The sequence below is a fragment of the Electrophorus electricus genome, chromosome 24 (assembly GCF_041902795.1).
Source record: "Electrophorus electricus isolate QZ-2024a chromosome 24, ASM4190279v1, whole genome shotgun sequence".
Lineage (NCBI taxonomy): Eukaryota > Metazoa > Chordata > Actinopteri > Gymnotiformes > Gymnotidae > Electrophorus > Electrophorus electricus.
Window position 1 is genome coordinate 1241476 of NC_137520.1, and position 21000 is coordinate 1262475.

Sequence of the window (21000 nt, forward strand, 5' to 3'; positions counted from 1 at the left end):
TGAAACCGAGTTTAGCCACTGCGTTTTTAATAATCCAAATAGATGAAGTATGTTGAGCTCTCGCACACATCCAGGCTTCATCCATATTACGCGCGCCAAAATCTGCGAGTTCACATTGTCTGTTTGGACGCATGAATGCCCTCACGATCCGTTTCGTGCTCCCTGTGCGCCGTTCTCGTCGTTCTGCACCCTGACGGAAATCTGAAACGCGTCCCACTTTTCAGGCCCCGTGCAGCGACCCCCACCGCCTCGCGCCCTTCGTTTACCTGCTCCTTCCCCCTCCTCCACCTCAGCAGCTACAGCACGAGCGAGCTCAGCCCCTTCGGCTGGAGGCTCGGGTTTATCTGGCAGCAGCGCGAGAGGCATTCGGGAGCCGCGCGCCGTCAGGTGAAGGAGAGCGCGCGATTACGACAGGGAAAGGGGGCTTCGCGGATATATATATATATATTTTTCCCCACCCAGAATTGGAGCTGAACGCTGCGCGAGAGGCATGGCTCTGTTCTCGGCTCTTGGGCTGCTCTTGCTTTGCCAGCTTTTGACGTCCTCCGCTGCGCAGGTAAGTGATGCACCTAGCACACGTGCACTGTAAAGGTGAAGGCATCGCTGCTGCGTGCATCCTAAAGTTGACGATTCATCCCACGTTTATTCACGCCCGGCTAAGTGATGCTCAGAAGTCGTTCATAAATAATTATCAAACGCGTTTGGATGCAGGGAGGGCTTTGGATAAGATAGTAAGCATTTAGAATGAGATAATGTCGGGTTTACATGCGGTACTGCGCATCTGTCCTGAAGTCTGTGCTACGTGTTCCTCGCGCACTGATTGCGTTCATCACGTCTAACTGAGGCTCGCGAGGTCTCGCTGTGGAATGCGCTCGAGTCACAACGGCGCCTTTGTTCCCAACGGAACGCAGAGAGCGTGCGCTTCAAACACCGGAGTCTGTGACACACGGGACGAGCTAAAACTATAAAGTCTTTGTGATTATAGTAAGTAAAGCCTAAAAAGGTTCGTTTTGTTACCTGACGCATCTGAAGTTACGTGCGTGCGTAATATGCTTCCTTGTGCCTCCCATGCGCGTTTTTTGCACGCGCAATTGCTTTTCTTGAACCTTCTAGATACTGATAGAATTTAATAATTTGGTTTCAAAAGATGCGTGAAGAGTAAATAGGAAACGTTTAAAGTCTATTTTTAAAGAGGCTATGGAACAATAAAAGATGATGAAAACGAAAATATATTGGTTGTATGGCTGGAAACATATTATATGGCGATTCTGTAATGATAAAAGTTTTCATGCGTGTTTCAGAGACCTGGTCCTCGTGGGTCACTGGGACTTCCCGGACCTCCTGGACCCCCAGGGAAGGATGGCACCGATGTGAGTGAATCACGACTTTACGGAAATCCTGCCCTGAAGCTTTGACACTAATATATGGTTACAGTTTAATTATGTAACAGGAAGGTTCAGTTTGAAGGAGGCCCAGCCTGAACGTATTTTCCTCCAGGTTTGCCTGTTGTTGACCTGTGTAGCAGCATTCCAACATTCCCAGTTCTGGTCCTGGAGTAACACTGCACCGTGTTCTCCCAACTCACCCACGTCGATCTCACAAAGGCCATATTGATTGCAGACTAGGATCAGGGTGTGTTAGGAGCAGGAAATCCACTGAGATTTAAACAGGCCAGGTTATTCCCAGACCAAGAGAGATGCTGGCCTGAGCCTCGGATTATAATTCAGTTATGTAATGACATGTTGTTTACCTCTGTAGATTCCTCATGGTAAAGTAATCTTTTGGACAGAATGTAGACCATTTTGAAAAATCTGAGCTGAGGATTTTATCCTTCAACCAGCTGAAGGTCTGGATGGAACCTGTTTATAGTGGTCAGCGTGGCACCAGCCGTCTTAAAAACGTATACTGAAGGCTCCTCCTCCGTGAGCCCATTGGCTACACCCAGTTAAATGAAGCATGACTGACACGTGTTGCTGACCAACGGCGTTGATCATATTTTGCATTTGCCATCTTCAGGATTGTTTTCTTTCTTTGCTGTTGTGTCTTGGTTTGACGGGTTGTTGGAGGAGGGGGACTGACCTCGCCATAAACGCCTTGACTATGAGACGACAGAAATGTGCCTTGTCCAGAGTTCACAGATTACGGAACAATGCTCCCCACACCCTGCGCTCTGTCCCATGTACTGCACATTTGCATATGTAATGTTTTAATGCCCAATCACGAGACTGTTATATTAAAGAGAAAAAAATGTGCGTTAGTTTACTAAGAAAACAGTGAATGTTTCCTCGGCAAACAGAACAGCCGAGCAGACAGTCCAGACAGAGGCCTTATTCATACTCACCCAGAACCAACCACAGCACTCTAAAGTTACCAGCGCATCCCCTCTACACACCCCTCCCTCACACACTCAGCTCCTCACCCCTCTGCCAACCCAGCGTCTGCTGTCATAGTGTTGGCCCCGCGCACACACACACACACATCACCCAGCTCAGCGAGACGCTCTGCCTCTCAAGGCTTGCGGTTATAACCCATTCCCTTCCGTACTGACGATAACTGTGGCATTTTATTCTGTCTTGTTTGATACATACCTAACACACCATGCTAATTCTAGCATATGTAAACACTTTGTGTTTCAGCTGATTTTAAAATGTCAAAATGCTTGAAAAAAACACCCAAGGCGGGATGTGTTATGATATTTTGATGTGCTCTTTAAGGCTTGGAGCACATGACGCTGGTGTGATGTGGTTTTACGTGGACGCTGTTTTGTGATTCTTTACTGGAATGAAATCCGCTTCTGGAACGCTGCGGATTTTAACTCGGGGCTGAAGCTTTTTATTGTTCAGACGTTGGCTGCATGCCTCTGTGTCTCTGAAACACACAGAGAGCCAGTGATTCAACAGCCCAGTAGTGGGGACCCCCATATGCTCCGCCTATATGAGCTCCTTGTCCTAATCTGTGATGTTCAGGAATCAGGTATGTTTGTGCGGGAGAGGCCTGAAGCCCCAGACTAGAAAACACTTCACCTTACAGAGGGGTTCTGTGTGGAAACCTCACTGTCACAACTTGTTCCTGTGCCTTAAGCACGCAGATTTCAGTACCGAAGATGGTCCGACTCAGACTTCATGCATCAACAGCATTAAATGTTGAACTTCATCTAAGCATGTCATCTTCATCTATATCAGGCCACTGAGACATCATACACACATAAATAAAATAACGTATGCAAAATATAAATAATCTTTTAAACTGTGTTCACTGTACAGGGAAAGCTAGGTCCTGCTGGACTTCCTGGAAAGCCTGTGAGTATTTAACTGAAAAGTCTGTGAGTGTTTAACTGAAAAGTCTGTGAGTATTTAACTGAAAAGTCTGTAAGAATCTAACCGGAAAGTCTGTAAGAATTCAACCGGAACATCTTTAAGTATTTAATTGCACCTCATGCATTTGAAATAACCTAAATTAGTTTGTGATTTAGTGAGATTTCTGCCTTTTCTAGAACTTTGTGAGGTTTTTGAGGCCTGGTCTCTTATCAGCCAGGAGCACATGGCCCAGAATTTGACAGGGCGTAACACAACTTCTCCTACTTTCCTTTGGTTTTGATTTTTTTTGTCTCTTATTGTTTTTAATCTTATTGTTTTAAACCGAATATATTATTTCTTAGCATTAAGAATCTCAGATTTTCATGTGTGCGGTGTGCTGTTTTTATAAATATAATTAAACTGCACACAAAGCAGAGTGAATTGCCATTGGGTTTTGCCATGTGAGGCTTAACTGAATGTGTCCATGGTAAATTCGGTCTCCCTGAATTGTGTGTGATTTTGACTGCAGGGACCCAAAGGCAAGGCTGGAGCCCCGGGTTCAGCAGGGGCCGCCGGACTACCCGGCCTGCCCGGAGTGGATGTGAGTCTACACACGCGATCATTTAACTACCACTTATTTTTTAAGGCCACAGCTATTCAGGACTTTCCCATTCACGTTGAGTAGCACAGGCTGAGATAGGCTGAGATCTAAAAGTTTAGCGTAAGATTTTCCCGCTAGCAGGTGAATATACGCGGATCTGTGTAAGATCAGCACATTCTCGTGGTTAAATGACTTATGTGCATGCTCAGTGCTTCTCTGCATGTCCTGCTCCGCACAGCAGGCGTGTCCAACCTCACAACAGCATCAGCCTTTTAAAACATTGCTAATTGTCTGTCACGCTCAGTGTTTTCCTGCTTTATGCTAATTGTTTACCAGATTAGGAGCCAATTACGTCTAATTCTAATAAAAGGCCGTGTCTGTGCTTGTTATCATGTGCTCTGTGAGTGGATGGGTTAAACGGTGTGTTTCGTGTGCTGTTCCAGGGTTTGCCGGGTCCTGACGGACCGGCCGGTAAGGACGGACGTCCAGGGCCCCTGGTAAGTACCTGTCACGGTTCCTCAGGCTCTCGGCCTCCTGTCAGTCCGCCGGACTTCATATAGACTCAGAGTAGCCTGGCACACTGGGTCTTGTTTACAGTGTAGCCGAGCAATAATCACGGCATGCGCGGTGGAAAGGAAGAGCGAAAACACCGTAAATCAAATAAAATCATTCGTTCAGATGATGAAATATAAATTCCCTCTTTTCTGGTGTTTTTTCTTCTATGTCTGAAATGAATGTTTTGACTGCACTAATGCACTGGGCTGTGCAGCATAATGTTGCTTTGGGTGATATTTTATGAAAGCGTGCCACATGTAAAAAGCCGGTCTCGCGTTATGCGTTCACAGATTGTGTTTACAGTCTCCACGACAGCATCTGACGTGCACGCCTTCTGTCCAGGGCCGTGTGACTGAAAGTGTGGTTGTATTGTATGACCGCACAACCACAGGGAGTTAGGGTTAGGGGTCGTGGACGTGTGAAGACACTCCTCCTGCTAAAACAGTAAACAAGTTCTTTTCCAGCGGGCCGGGGACGGGTCCTGGGGCCGGCGGGCTCTCGGCGGGGCCTGGCGTCCGAGGTTAGCTCCGCCCACCCAGGGCTTTGCACAGGAGGCTTCTTCATTGGCTCCCTCGTTATCTTTGATTATTGTGAGAGTGAGGTGTTTGTGATCGCGGGTTACAAGATGTAGCTTCTGTATAGTCCAGTATACGGCAAAAATAGTTCGGTATAGGCGCAGAGGTTAACGGCGATTTGCCCCCTGTCATTTTTGTATGCCCCCCCCAAAAAAAACCCAACAACCCAATAACAAACATCTGACCTTAATTCAAAAGATCAGGGCTCTCACCATTTGTAAAGTGATATTTTACGCACCGTCTGTTTAATATCAACCTTTACAGAAAGGATAACCACACAGGAGTAGGTTTCCTCAGCCTCAGTCTTGCAGACAGAGAATGTTCCCCAAGCATGCTAGAAAGGTTCTTATGTAGTGTGAGAATCCTTGGCTTGTGATCATTATTGTAAACACAGATAAGAGTTGATTTATGCTGTATTGATTATGCTGTATTGATTATGCGGTATTGATTATGATGTATGGATGTATGTCCTTCCCCTCGGTGGCTTTTTCTCTCATTTCTGTGTCTTCCCCCTACCAAATACAGAAATGCTTAAACACACACACATGCTCACAGTCAAATTACTCTAAAAGTACACAAGCCAAATGCCACAGCTCCATTTCTTTTCTCACACCACACAGACACTCCAAACACAGCTGTATGTGTGTGTGTGTGTGTGTGTGTGTGTGTGTGTGTGTGTGTGTGTCCAGGGTGCATCCTTTTGTTGGTTGTCCATCGTAACTGCATCTTAAGCGGACATCAGTGACCAAACTTTCATTTCTATTTAGAGATTTTGCATCAACATCCTCTAATCACCTTCGTCATCCTCCTGCTTGTGTTGCTTGTTCTATGTGCATGTTTTGTGTCTCATAGTGATTATGTATAACACATGAATGTACAGCAATTTAATTTCATGCAAAATAATTTTGCAGGGTGATCCTGGACCCACCGGACCTGCTGGACCTCCTGTAAGTGTCATGCTCTGCCTGCTCCAAAACATCTCCACTCCATCCCTACATAATCCCACAGTACATCTCCACTCCATCCCTACATAATCCCACAGTACATCTCCACTCCATCCCTACATAATCCCACAGTACATCTCCACTCCATCCCTACATAATCCCACAGTACATCTCCACTCCATCCCTACATAATCCCACAGTACATCTCCACTCCATCCCTACATAATCCCACAGTACATCTCCACTCCATCCCTACATAATCCCACAGTACATCTCCACTCCATCCCTACATAATCCCACAGTACATCACTCCATCCCTACATAATCCCACAGTACATCTCCTCCTCTCCGTCTGTACCCAATGACTCTCTTGTACAGATTATATACAAAATTACAATGACGGCATCAACTCATTTTTAAATTGTTTACTTGTTTGTGTAACTGTAAGGTTAGGTGTGTAGTGTAGAACACAACATGTATGTGCATTAAATGTTTATGGAATATTTGAGCAGTACCAGCCATAGTTTTTATGACACATTCACACTTTACTGTGGGATACTGTACATTACTGCATACCAGACATCATAAACTTCTCCATGCGTTCGTAGGGCAGAGGGAGACCAGGAGCTCCTGTGAGTATAATCAACCATCAATCAGTTGTCAATCAATTATCAATCAACCATCAACCACACATCGACCATCATTCCTGTTGATATTTAATACACTACCTTACCAAGAATGGCACTGATATTAAGAGTAGGCTGAATACATATATTGGTCCATTGTTTGTGTGTGTGTTTCTTTCTCAGGGGCTGTCCGGAGCCAATGGATTGCCAGGTGGAGCAGGTCCCCAGGGCCCCCCAGTGAGTGCTTAAATTTAAGAGTGACAGTAGTTGTAGAGTTTGTAGATTGTCTTCATCACAGACACAGCTTTGCAACACAAGTGACTGTAGACTGAAAGAGGAAAACCACAGATCAGCTAATGCTACAGCTCAGAGGAACGGTGCCGGTTTACATGTGCGTGTGCTACAGCTCAGAAGAAGGGTGCCGGTTTGGTGCAGATAAACCAGGCTTGGGATTGTTAGCTTGGTCAAAACTTGAACCAAGCTACCTTGGAAGATAAGCACACAACCAGGCAACCAATCAGCTGTTTGCAGCATTGCTGAGGAGATGATCTCGAGCTCTGCACTAGTGCTGAGGAGATCATCTTGAGTAGTAAAGAAACTGCAGTGCACATCAAAAGAGTGCGATAAGGTGCTGTAGAGGAGGGACCTGCTGCATTAACTACATTAAATATGTTGATATATTCACATCAGCTACAAGCCTGTATGCATTAATTATACATAACTATATTAAATATATTAATATATTTGAATCAGCTACAAGCCTTTATACATTAGTTATACATTAACTATATTAAATATGTTAATTTATTCACATCAGCTACAAGCCTGCATGCATTAGTTATGCATGAACTATATTAAATATATTAATATATTCACATCAGCTACAAGCTTGTATGCATTAGTTATGCATGAACTATATTAAATGTATTAATATATTCACATCAGCTACAAGCCTGTATGCATTAGTTATGCATTAACTATATTAAATGTATTAATATATTCACATCAGCTACAAGCCTGTATGCATTAGTTATGCATTAACTATATTAAATGTGTTAATATATTCACATAAGCTACAAGCCTGTATGCATTAGTTATGCATTAACTATATTAAATGTGTTAATATATTCACATAAGATACAAGCCTGTATGCATTAGTTATGCATGCACTTATTCTTGTGTTTACAGTCTAATATGAATGTGTTAATTCTGTGAGTGTAAATGTGTTGTAAATGTAGACTGATAGATCTTGGTCCTGGGGACATTACAGCCACTGGTCAAATATTCATTAAATGTTCATCCAGGATCTCTTTTCCAAACACATCATGTGAGATATTTCCTGTTTTTTTTTTTCATACTGCTGATGTGTTAATGATGAGGTACCACATCTATTATAAATAACACAGCACTGTGGACTTGTGATTCAGAAGAAGTCTGTCTGTCTGAATGGCCCTGACAGTCACAGGCCATTAGGTGGTGTTAGGGTTAGGATTGGGATTAGGATTTGGGAAAATTATTAATAAGGTGGATCTAAGGCACTCAGGGAAGTGATTTGAATCATCCTGTATTTGCTGTCCACCGCTGTAGGGACCAGAGGGTCTTCCAGGGCTTCCGGGTCTTCCAGGTCCAGATGGACCACCTGTAAGTACCACACCAGACCCTCAGGAACACCAACCTGTTCAATCCGTACTGGCTAGCGTCCTGTACAGCTCCTCTCAAACTGGAAAAACATCTGTTCAGTTAAGTCACAACGAAAACAAGTGTATGCCTAAGGCATTGTGTGTTCCTCCTTGTCTTCGTAGGGACTTCCTGGAGCACTGCCTGAGGGAAACGGGGACCTGTTGGTAAGATTTTAGTATAAAAATCACCAGAGTTCATAAATAATTGCCAATTGTGGTTTTAGAAACGTTTTCCTAAAAAGCAAAGGCATTGGAAACCACGTCAGTTAGGGTAGTTAGTCCAAATAGTGAGTTTATTAATTATATGTTTTATTTGTATTAATTATACCAACTTTACACCTCACTTAAACAGCAGAGCAAGTTCCAACAGGTGATGAACATTGTGGAATCAAAACCCTTTTAGCTAGCCTGGTTCTCCACAGCACAATTCAAACAGCCTGTAAAGATATAGTCCTCTCCGGAGTTGTTTAACAAAGGCAAAGTCTATAAATGTTTCAGTAGAAATTATATCACATCATTTCTGCTGAAAAGAAATGTCCTTATATCCATCCCGAACCGTTCTGCATAAAGCAGGAATACACCACACTGCTCGTGGAGGTCCACCACCCTGCAGTTTCCTTCCAGTCTGAAACAAGCTGTCAGCCTGCCACATCACCAAGACCAGGGCTGCTGGCCTGGCACAAATATGCCACATGTAGCCTATATACTGTGCGCATATACACCTACACAGTCATTTAATGAGAAACCGTGGCCTATAATTCATACGCTAGTTCAGAATGTCTTTATCTTTCTTGTTTTCAGTGCCCTGCCATCTGTCCGCCAGGGCCTCCGGGGCCACCTGGGATGCCAGGATTCAAGGTGCTCCAAACGCCCTGCGCTGCGTCGCACCGCTGATGTACTCGGCTTGCATCCGCCTTGCATCGCCTCTCCTGCTCCCGTTACTAATCACCCCGTCTACCAGCAACTCTACCATCAACCTGTCTACCTGCATATCGACTAATCACCTGGTCTACTATCATCTATTAGTGTCTACATATGCTAATAACGTGGCCTTCCTATTAATCACAGTCTACTGTTAGGCATCCCATCTAATCTTACATATACTAATCAGCCATTTACCTCAGTATCTACTAATCACCATCTGTTAGTCACCCTGTTTGCCTGCATATCTATTGATCACACCTGCAAATATGTCCTTTTTTAGGGGCACACAGGACACAAGGGAGATAAGGGTGAACCTGGGAAGGACGGTGAAAAGGTAAGACCATGGGGTCAGTCTGTAAGGTCCAGGAGGTCAGACCATGGCATCTCGGGGTCAGTCTGTAAGGTCCAGGAGGTCAGACCATGGCATCTCGGGGTCAGTCTGTAAGGTCCAGGAGGTCAGACCATGGCATCTCAGGGTCAGTCTCTATGGTCCAGGAGGTCAGACCATGGCATCTCGGGGTCAGTCTCTATGGTCCAGGAGGTCAGACCATGGCATCTCGGGGTCAGTCTGTATGGTCCAGGAGGTCAGACCATGGCATCTCGGGGTCAGTCTGTATGGTCCAGGAGGTCAGACCATGGCATCTCGGGGTCAGTCTGTATGGTCCAGGAGGTCAGACCATGGCATCTCAGGGTCAGTCTATATGGTCCAGGAGGTCAGACCATGGCATCTCAGGATCAGTCTGTATAGTCCAGGATTTCAGAGCATGGTGTCTTAGGGTCAGTCTGTATAGTCCAGGAGGTCAGTCTGGTTTGATTTAGGTGGTTTGTGGGCATTTTATGTCTAAGTGCTTTGCATTGCATTTTATTGCATCATGTCCACTAATTGTGCATGTGTGCATTTCCTTATGTCTATTACAGGGAGATCCAGGGCCTCCTGGTCCCCCTGGAATCCCAGGAACAGTGGGTCTACAGGTGGGTTTACACAGTGGGTCTACAGGTGGGTTTACACAGTGGGTCTACAGGTGGGTTTCTACCGTGGGTCTACAGGTGGGTTTATACCGTGGGTCTACCGGTGAGTTTACACAGTGGGTCTACAGGTGGGTTTACACAGTGGGTCTACAGGTGGGTTTATACCGTGGGTCTACAGGTGGGTTTACACAGTGGGTCTACAGGTGGGTTTACACAGTGGGTCTACAGGTGGGTTTATAAAGTGGATCTACAGGTGAGTAGTTGGGTTTATAGATCTCCTGAATGTATAATCACAATTCCATGGGTGGAATACTGTAAGCTGTACGTATGCTGTAACACTGTGAGAACCTCACTGTAAGATGTACGTATGCTGTAACACTGTGAGAACCTCACTGTAAGCTGTACGTATGTTGTAACACTGTGAGAACCTCACTGTAAGATGTACGTATGCTGTAACACTGTGAGAACCTCACTGTAAGATGTACGTATGCTGTAACACTGTGAGAACCTCACTGTAAGATGTACGTATGCTGTAACACTGTGAGAACCTCACTGTAAGATGTACGTATGCTGTAACACTGTGAGAACCTCACTGTAAGATGTACGTATGCTGTAACACTTGGCCAAGCTCTTGCCAGGGTGGGGAAGTCCCGTATTTCGTCTGTACTGGTATCTAGTGTGAAGTCGGTGATGCCATCAAAGGAAGGGACATGGTGCTAAAGTGATTGGTTGATTCACTGGGTTTGTGGGGGATTTTTCAGGGCCCTCGTGGTTTGAGAGGACTGACAGGACCAACAGGAGGTGTTGGAGACAGAGTGAGCACTGACCCAAACCCTCACTCCATCACACCCTAAAGAGCACACACCCACACCCACACACACACTCGCACGCACGCCACTGAATGCGCTTCTGCCCACGTAAACTGCTAATGCACACAAACAGCGTGAAGAGCCTTCCACTCACTGTGGTTCTGCATGTCTTTGTGATCATGTCCATCTCTGCAGGGCTTGCCAGGGTTCAGAGGCAAACCTGGGCCTTCTGGCGTCATAGGGAAAACAGTGAGTATCCCCACAGCCGTGTGTTCTACAGCGGGCCGGGCTGGACTGTTCTCAGCACACACCAGCACCCACCGGTCATCTCTCTGTCTCATCCGGATTGTCCCAGCCCTTTTGCAGTCTTCCTCCTTACTTCTGAGGCTCATCAATAAAAGAGCTCTCTGTTTATCATTTGATAATTCCAGGGCGACGCTGGAGAGAAAGGACCTCACGGATTCACAGGACCTAAAGGAGAGCTAGTGAGTGTTTGCTTTGGTTTCTCAAGACTGGTTTCAGTTCTGCTTTCAGATCCAGTTTGTGTGATAACTGCAGGTGTTTTGTACTTACGATGCCCATAATCTCTTTTCCGAAGGGCAAAACTGGCCCTAAAGGCTTGCCAGGAGCTGTGGGCCCCAAAGGCGAACCTGTAAGTGGTTGTGACATTTTTTGTCCCGTTATTATTATCATGGCACAAATCGGCATGCGGTATGAGCGTGTGAGATGCGGGTAGCAGATGTCTTCTGGATGTTCTCTCTCCTAGGGGATCCTGGGTAGAGATGGCAAAGATGGCACTCAAGGACTAGATGGTGAAAAGGTACATCGCTGCCGCATCCGTGCAGTGCAGGTTCACTGCAGAAAGCAGGCACATAAACAGCTTTTCTTCCTCTTTGTTGCCAGGGCGACGCTGGTCGGCCGGGGGTCCCTGGAGAGAAAGGACCCGACGGTTTACCGGTGAGGATTTAGATTAGTCCCTAGGCACATCACACCCTGGGAAAATGTATATTAGCAGTGGGCCAAAGCAATATTACTAAAAGTAGTTTAAAGCAAACAGCTTGTAGTTATACTCACTGAATATCTTATTTGGAGATGTTATACTAGCATTCACAGGATTTTAGCATTGTGTTACTGTGTGTGTGTGTGTGTGCGTGTGCGTGGGTGTTCATATTTACACTTTCAGGGTTTGCAAGGAAAAGCTGGTGCAAAGGGAGCTAAAGGAGGAGTTGTGAGTAACATCCAGCCTATGACATCACTCAGTGTTGTACTGCTACACACATTAAGTGATGTCATAGTGCCGTGCACATGCTACGCACGTTAAGTGATGTCACAGTCCCATGCACATACTACACATGTTAAGTGAGGTCATAGTGCCATGCACATGCTACACCCGTTAAGTGATGTCACAGTGCCATGCACATGCTACACCCGTTAAGTGATGTCACAGTGCCGTGCACATGCTACACCCGTTAAGTGATGTCACAGTGCCGTGCACATGCTACACCCGTTAAGTGATGTCACAGTGCCGTGCACATGCTACACACGTTAATTGATGTCACAGTGCCGTGCACATGCTACACACGTTAAGTGATGTCACAGTCCCGTGCACATGCTACGCACGTTAAGTGATGTCACAGTCCCATGCACATGCTACACACATTGTGATGGCACAGTCCCATGCACATGCTACACACATTGTGATGTCACAGTGCCATGCACATGCTACACACATTGTGATGTCACAGTGCCGTGCACATGCTACACACATTAAGTGACATCATCATAGCTCTGTGCAGGTTCATCACATAGCCTCTCCTGGTAAACATGATGTCATCGACGCTGGTGATGTTTAATGGACAGTTAAAGTGATCTAAAAGTGATCTAGTCGCACAGTCTTAAACAGTCTCAGTCTTTAATGATCAAAAGTGGTTTGATGATGTGATTTGTAAGTCTCATGTTTGGCCGAGTTTTTCTATCTTAAAATGCCAACAAGGCCAAGCATTTAAATTGCATTACATGTATCTCAATATTACCATGATGCTACGCCTTAATATCTTCTGGTGTAAACTAATTTGATATGCCATTATGATGAAAATAATATGAAAGCTTTGCTCATTTGAGTGTAAAACTATTCTACCCTTGATAGTATTATCACTGTAATAAAACCCATGTACCACGACGCCCATTAGATATGAAACAGCTATTGGACATAAAAGTACAAAGGGTTCAAAACAATTCCTCTCTCATATATTGTTTCCTAAGTTACTGCTGGTTAATGTTCCAATGAATTCATGTAAATATTGCAATTTTTGTTTTAAAGACTCCTCAGTATTAACTAAAGATTTCTGAGTCTGCGCCATCAAACGCTGCGTTAATGTCCTTCAGGACCGTACGCCTGTGTTCTGAGGACAGATAAATGCATAACCCACCTACCTGAGCTTCTTAATCCTTCATTCAGGGGGATCCAGGAGAGATGGGGGAGGCAGGACCATCTGGAGAGCCAGGTATTCCTGTATGTATCTGACTGGCTGCCACAGACAAATTTCAAGTCCACCTTAGATGGCACCTGGTGCATGCTAATGTGGTTATGCGTTTGTGTTTGTTGTTTCCACTCCCATAAGTGAAACTAGAAACTAGAACTAGTGCTTATGAAGACACTCGTAGTAATTCACAGTTTACTTTATATTGCAGTGACAGATTGCAAGTGAAAGTCTCACTGTTTAATTGTCAGTGTAATTACTTTACTGTGCAGTTAATGTGGTAATTATTGCACTAATGAGGCTGGGAGCATCATTACACCCATGAAATAGTGATGAGCAGCAAGACTGTGTAGAACCCAAAACCCACTCACCTTCGTCTCTCCGGCTCCTCCACCAGGGTGAGATTGGGATTCCGGGGGAGAGAGGTGAAGCTGGACCCAGGGGCATCACTGTGAGTATAACACACATCCGAAGTTTTACCGCCAGAATAAAAGTCCCCCTACAGTAATATAAAGGCCCTAAAGACCGTGGCTATATAACAGAAGTGGAAAACCTCAGCACTGGTCTGGCAGTCGAGACCTGCCAAAGACAGCACATGAAAGACAGCAGCCGTTCCCTCGTCTATTTTTAACCGAATCTGTTTTGTTAGCGCATCACTGACAGCAGAATTTAAGATGCCAGATCCCTGAGAGAGATTCTAAAACAAGAACGATGAGGGGAAACACTTGAGGGCTCCCAGAGCGTTTCCTGTGTCCTGTGGGATGCTAAGGTGTTTGTGAGCGCGCTTCTAAGATTAGATGAATCACAGCAAACGAAAAAAAATATACTTTTTAGTTGAATAAAACAATAGACCGTGATTGCTTATGAGATGAGGACTGCAACAGTCAGGTGTTGCTTAGCAACACTACAATATAACCACATTGTCAGGAGACATTCAAAATCTTGTTTTGAGTGCCTGGCAAAAAAAAAAAAAAAAAAGGTTAAAAGGGGAATTTTTAACCAGAAAATAAGATAAATATGAATTATGGCTAGCAACAGCGATGTCCAGATTTTCACTTATCAGATTACTGTTGTGTCCCAATTTATTTAATATATATATTTTAATGATTTGTAATTACTTACTGAAGGAAAAGCACAAAGAGTCACATACCTAAGAATATAAAGGCTTTTCTTCCACATAAGATCAAAATATCAAACTTTAATTAATATTATTATTATTATTATTATTGTTGTTGTTGTTGTGATTTAGCAAGGAGAAGGACCTGGTTTTCTTTTATGAATTCCAGGAAAAGTTTAAGTAAAGCATTGATCTGTTGAGGTCGTTCCCGTGAGGTCGTAATCCTCATGCCGGAAGCACGATCTCACTTTCTGACACTTTTACAGGGAGCCATCGGACTGGTTGGAAATCCCGGACCTCAGGGTGTCAAAGGATTCCAGGTTAGCATCCAAACAACAGTATAAGAACCGGTACCACAGTTTTATTAACTGGTACCGGTTTTAACAAACAGCACCAGCTGTGGTTGTCCTTTTATCCATCTCCTTGAACTGGCCACTCCACGACAGGCGTGATTTTCCGTAAACGTATTTGTACAATCACTTGCTTTAATCTGACAGCAGGTGAACTCGGAGGCTGTGCTGTTAAATGTCAGTGCTAGTGATCATGTTGTCAGCCATGCGTCACCCTCAGCTGTGTATAGACTGCAGGGCTGTGCTCTCATTCACAGGGGCTTAAAGGAGCGCTCGGGGACCCCGGACTTCCTGGCCCAACTGGACTCCGGGGACTGTTCGGAGAGAGGGTAAGAAAGGAAGGATTCCACTCTCATTCCATCATTCAGGTCTGTTTTTTATGAAAAACAAATGAATGTTTGAAATAAAAAATGTTACAGTTTTGAAAACAATAAAGCGATCCGTTTAAATATTTGCAGTTTGAAAGAAAATATGAGATTTACGTATTTTTAACAGATGAATTTTTCCAATAGAGCTGACCTTCCATATAAGCAACAGATGATGTGTGAAGGCACTAGCGTAGGGCATTTTATGAAGGGCGATTAAGAACGGCGCCCCCGAGTGGTGCAACAGAAAAGTGCTCACCCCATCCGCTGAGCCTCCCTCAGAGTGGGAAGGGTGGCATACGCGATCCACCCTGTCAATTACAATAGCCAATGGGGTGGATAGTGAGTGACTCCGCCCCCTGGCGATGCATGAGCCACAGCTCAAAAAGATGCAGTGATTGGCTGCATGTGACGGCCCTCGCCCTCCCTGATTGGCTGCTGTCATGTGACAGGGGAGACTTGCCTGACAGGTGGGAATTGGATATGACTAAATTAGGGAGAACGTTTTAGGGAGAAAATTTGTGAAAAAATCCAAAAACAGAATATACAAAAGAAAAAGTCACTTCAAATATACCCAAATGATTTGAGTATATGTTGAAAATATAGATACTATATAATCATGATGTAAATATTAGGTATAAAAAGTGTTTCTAAAAAAAGTATTTTTTCATACATACACATACACATACACACACACACACACACACACACACACACACACACACACACACACACACTACCCGTTATCTGTGGAGAGACTCTGAGCAGCACAGAGGACCAGCACAGAGGACAGTCAGTTTACGGTCAGAAACACTCTGGTTTATGGTGGAGAAATTTATAGACAGTGTGTGACAAAAAGAATATAAGTATACAAAAAGTATATGTGTCCTCATATTTTCAGAATCTTGCATATTCTTGGAATGTAATTACCATTACAGAATATCGCCGTTTCACCCAGCAACAGGATAAAGGAGATCAAACATCTGCATGGCAACAGACTGCGATAAAATATCTTATATGACGTCTCCTTAGCAACAGAGCAAAGATCATTTACAGATTGTCCAGTGGACAATGATAGCAGTACAGGAAAGAGGAGGTCCCACGTAAACGTGGGTTTGTGCCGCAAAAGGGTGAATTATAAGACTATTAAAGATTTTATTCTTAAACTGCTGGACTGAGGGTAGCCATGGGGGACTGAACTCATTACACTCTTTGTTGTCCTGACTAACGTCTTTGGCTTTGCACGGCCAGTTTGTGACTGAAACATCACTAAATTGTTTGTTTGTTGAGATTCACAAGGTTACTGCCAGTTTGGGTCTTCCTAAATTAATATTCATACATTTTTCCTATTTTCTTTTTCCTTTTGTCTGCATAAAATGAGCAGTTTTATTCTGAATAAACAATTTTATCAAATTATAACTAAAGGATGTCATACAGTATTGGCAGAACTTCTTGAGAATTAAGCCAGCTTCTAAGAACTCAAACACGCACACACACACACACACACACACACACACACACACACACACACACACACACACACAGAGGAAGGCTTATTTCCTCCTCTCAAACAAAGCCGCCTCCTGTTTTAAGGAGCAGAACAAAGACAGTCTTTATACTGCCAGTGCCTGGACTTCACACACACACACACATACATACACACACACAATCACACACATATACACACTCACACACACACACACATACACACACACACACACACAAATCTCACACACACATACACACACACACACACAAATCACACACACACACAAATCACACACACACACACACAAATCACACACACACACAGTCTTGGACTTCACAACTCCTCCACACACAGTCTTGGATTACTTCACTCCTCTTACATGTGGGATATTTCTACTGACCTGTATAATATTATGGCTAAATAATGTTAGTTACGTAAACATAAACCTAGCTCTAAACATCAGTAATCAAAAATATTTAGAATTATTATTTTTTAAAATTCTCATTGAGAAAAGCCAATTGTCTAAATGTCAGTGTTTCCATATAATCATGACATTCAGTCACCATAAGGACCTCATTCTCCCCCCCCCATTGGCCCAGTGGGCCATAACACTTATTCGTTATTAATTCATTCCTCTCCCTCTCACAGGGTCCTGCAGGAGCTACAGGACCTAAAGGAGACATGGTAAGGATCCTTCTGTGTACTCTGAGTGCATAGCTATGTACTGCTCAGCGGCGTGTCAATGTGAAATGTTTATGTAACCTGTATTGGATTATGTAGCCTGTATGACTGCGTATGTAGCTTGTATGTATTGTTTATGTAGCCTGTATTTTGTTCCGTTTAGGGTATGGCTGGAAGTGATGGCTTGCCAGGAGAGAATGGAGAAACGGTACGTGACTGATTTTTAAAAACACGTGGACCAAAATATGGAAATGCTGCTCTCTGGCATTTCACCCATGATGCGATCAGTAAACGGACATATTTTTAAGTTTCTGTGTGAGGATGAGGATGTACTGAAGATGCTTTAACTGCAATCAGGTGATATAAAGGTGAACCTTTGACCTGTCTTTTCTGCAGGGCCCGTTTGGTCCTACTGGACAAAAAGGAGAGGTGAGCACAAATTCACACGTACTATTTAATGATGTGACATTGCAGAACAAACACAGAACATGCACAGAAAAAGGTGTTTTTGAGAAAACTTTGAAAGTGTACTTACTCTCACTTTCAGACCTTTTTCCATTTGCACTTCCACACATACCCACAAACACACACACACATCTACACATATCGGAGCACTCCAGAGGGACCAAATTGCTGCTTCTGAATGGATTATGAGCAGGTTAAACTGGATTAATTATCCTAATGGACTAGCTTCTTTAGTTTTTGTAATATGATTTTTCTTGGAGTCAGGGGAAGGAGCAGAACTGAAAACTCGCACAAGCCAATTAATGTAATTACCAAGTCTGCTCTGATGTGCCTGTCGCACGCTTGTTAGTTGAGTCCCAGCAGTCTTTTAGCACTCCTCTATTTATCTGGGGAGGAAGAGGCCAAATTACCCAGTGCAGTTGCCACCTCGGTGCCAAAGAGAGCAGCATTCCTGCCTGCACCACATGCCCCGCCAGGAAAAATACTTTACACCAGTAACAATATGTTACGTCAGTAACAGCAACATCAATAACAATACATCAGTAACAACACTTTATATCAATAACAATACTTTTGGTGGGGGGTTTTTTGGGTGATCAAGTGGATTAATTTTTTTGGATGTTCAATTGTCCTCACATGAATCAGATGACCTCTTCAGATGGAAACACGAGTCTGAAACAGTTTGAGCAAATTAGGAAGACAGCTGCTAATTAAACTGGGAACCGGATGATGGCAGAACTTCAAGTATGTAATGTGTAAAAAACCAAAACCAAAACCAAAACCCCACCTGCACTGTTGCTTGTAGGCAGGGAAGCGTGGTGAGCTGGGACCCAAAGGAGTCTCAGGACCACAGGGTGAGACTGGTGCTAGAGGACCACCTGGGAAATCAGGGCTGATGGGATTCCAAGGAGAACAGGGTCTACCAGGCGTTCCTGGAAAGACTGGCGTTCCTGTGAGTAGCTACTGTGGACAACTGGAGTTTCCATACCAGCATCACTTTCGATGACCTGGTCAAGCCTATTAGTGTAGATGTGTATATAGTATGTCCTTTTCTATCCCTTTTAGGGAAAACTGGCAAGTGAACAGCATATAAGAGAACTGTGTGGATCAATGATTGATGGTGAGAATGTCCATGAATTGCTATATAATCAATAGCTATATAATTGCCATATAATCAATATATAAGCAATAGCGTGCATAAGCTGAAGCTAAAGCTTAAATGCTGCTATCTACCCTGTTCCAGACCAGATTGCACAGTTGGCTGCTAACCTCAGGAGGCCCCTGGCACCTGGTGCAGTGGGCAGACCAGGACCGGCTGGTCCTCCTGGAAAGCCGGGAGAGTCTGGGTCCATCGGACATCCTGGAGTTCGTGGTCCGCCGGGATACAGAGGGCTTCCTGGAGATCTGGGTGATCCAGGCACCAGAGGTGAGCCACGGAGCACGAGAGAATCACTGGCAATACCTGCCAGGGTTAACCAAGCACATCACTTCACAGCATTGGAGAGACAGCAGTGTCTCTGATCAGATGTTTATGGTCAAATCCCTGTAGGTGATGTCGGTGAACCAGGTGATAAAGGAGACATCGGGAGGGCCATTGATGGTCCAGTGGGAGACCAAGGGGAACCAGGCATGACTGAACACCACACTGTTCCATATGCATAAAAACACAGACGTGAATGCCACAATCTCCTAACCTGTTTCTAAAGATCAGAGACCACATGCTCAAATGCATTAATTAGTTAGCAAGTCATTCATTTAACTCTATATAAAAGAGGCTCTTGTGTGTGTGCATGTGTTGGGATAAGTATGGGTGGTTAATATGATTAATGTAAACTATGCATGCTGATGAAATTGCTCCTTCATTTTAAAAGGTCTCCAAGGAGTAGCGGGGATCGTTAAAGATGGGCGTGATGGCGCTCCTGGGGATCCAGGGGCGCCCGGAGAACCAGGTAGGCCAGGCAGGCCAGGGCACCAAGGACCCCCTGGAATCTGCGACACATCAGCCTGCCAGGGCACAATGGCTCACGGGAAGTCAACCAACCCCAAGAATTAAACCCCAAGGCCTTCCTCTTTCAGGAACACTCTTGCACCCCAGAGTGAGGAAGAGGAGCAAGGAAACAAGGGGAATAAAAGCAAACCACAGAGTTCTTTTTTTAGAAATGTTATTCGGAGCTTTAAAAAAATAAATAAATGAGTAAATAAATAAAAGGAGAACATCTGTGGACGTGAGAAATCAAAAATGATGGTACATCATCTGAGTGGTTTAGGAACGGCAAATACTGGGAATCGGGAATGAGTGAGCTGAAAGATTTCAGGACTCTGTGAATGAGGAATGAAGAGCAAGTGCATAAAGATGTGTACAAACATGAAGCAAAAACGCTGAAATGGTTAAAACTGGCCAGTTTTAAAACCCATATTTTGTACATGTGTGTGTAAAAACCGAATTTACTTCCTTCCTAAATGGCCATTCTAGCTTGAAGTTCCCCTGTACAGACTCCTGTAAAGCTAAAACTGTGATTGTCTTGACAGTGCAACAAAACAAAAAATGCACACAACAGTGTGAAGTCTTGTGCAGCACAATCTTTTCTGCCTGAAAAGGAGCAATTTTACCTCAGAATGTAGCAAAACATCACAGAAATCTCCAATCTGGAAGCATCAGTGCAAGGTAATGAAAATGTGTTGAAGTATTTTGTATATTACTGGACCAGTAGTGTCTTCCAAGTCTGTTTTTTATGCAAACCTTCATGTTTATTTTTTTTTCTTTCTTACTGTGTTTGATGACAAATCCACATCTGACAAAAATAAAACAATTTAAAAAAAAACAAAAAACAAAGCATCAGTTTGGATGCTTTAAGAACTGTAAGTGTACAATAACTATGAAGTTTGTCTGGAATTTCCATCACATCCACTATGTACTGGTGCTGTAACAATTAAATATACAAGACTTTAAGTACTATTTATTATTTGTGGGTTACTATTGTATGTACAGTGAGACGCTATAGCACCGTGTTGTAAGAATTACAAAATAAAGCCACTTTTCAGTAAAATGTTATTCTTCTCTTAGACGTCAAGGTC

The 21000-nt window shown here is 44.0% G+C and overlaps 1 protein-coding gene across 2 annotated transcripts; it reads left to right on the forward strand.

The window, feature by feature from the left end:
- Positions 1–218: 218 nt before the first annotated feature.
- Positions 219–20621, forward strand: col9a3 (collagen, type IX, alpha 3). Of its 2 annotated transcripts, XM_081706821.1 has the most exons (33): positions 219–387; positions 463–556; positions 1302–1370; positions 3264–3299; positions 3826–3897; positions 4341–4394; positions 5939–5974; positions 6580–6603; positions 6781–6834; positions 8185–8238; positions 8400–8441; positions 9078–9134; positions 9481–9534; positions 10119–10172; positions 10931–10984; positions 11174–11227; positions 11410–11463; positions 11577–11630; positions 11745–11798; positions 11882–11935; positions 12162–12206; positions 13437–13490; positions 13856–13909; positions 14842–14895; positions 15183–15254; positions 17428–17463; positions 17624–17668; positions 17857–17889; positions 18731–18877; positions 18991–19045; positions 19169–19351; positions 19475–19552; positions 19797–20621. In XM_081706821.1, the coding sequence occupies exons 2-33, from the start codon at positions 491–493 to the stop codon at positions 19976–19978; spliced, it is 2034 nt and encodes a 677-aa protein (XP_081562947.1). In that variant the 5' UTR covers positions 219–387; positions 463–490; the 3' UTR covers positions 19979–20621. The 2 variants fall into 2 exon arrangements, with proteins under 2 accessions (XP_081562947.1, XP_081562946.1); XM_081706820.1 differs by lacking the exons at positions 219–387; positions 463–556 and adding an exon at positions 801–984 and having other exon boundaries at positions 6585–6603.
- Positions 20622–21000: the final 379 nt, after the last annotated feature.

Excerpts from the sequence above, each read along its gene's own strand:
- col9a3 (XM_081706821.1), top strand. The coding sequence starts at position 491 with ATGGCTCTGTTCTCGGCTCTTGGGCTGCTCTTGCTTTGCCAGCTTTTG. Across the intron at positions 13,910-14,841 it reads CTGGACCCAGGGGCATCACT|GGAGCCATCGGACTGGTTGG; the intron begins GTGAGTATAACA and ends ACACTTTTACAG. Across the intron at positions 14,896-15,182 it reads AGGGTGTCAAAGGATTCCAG|GGGCTTAAAGGAGCGCTCGG; the intron begins GTTAGCATCCAA and ends TCTCATTCACAG.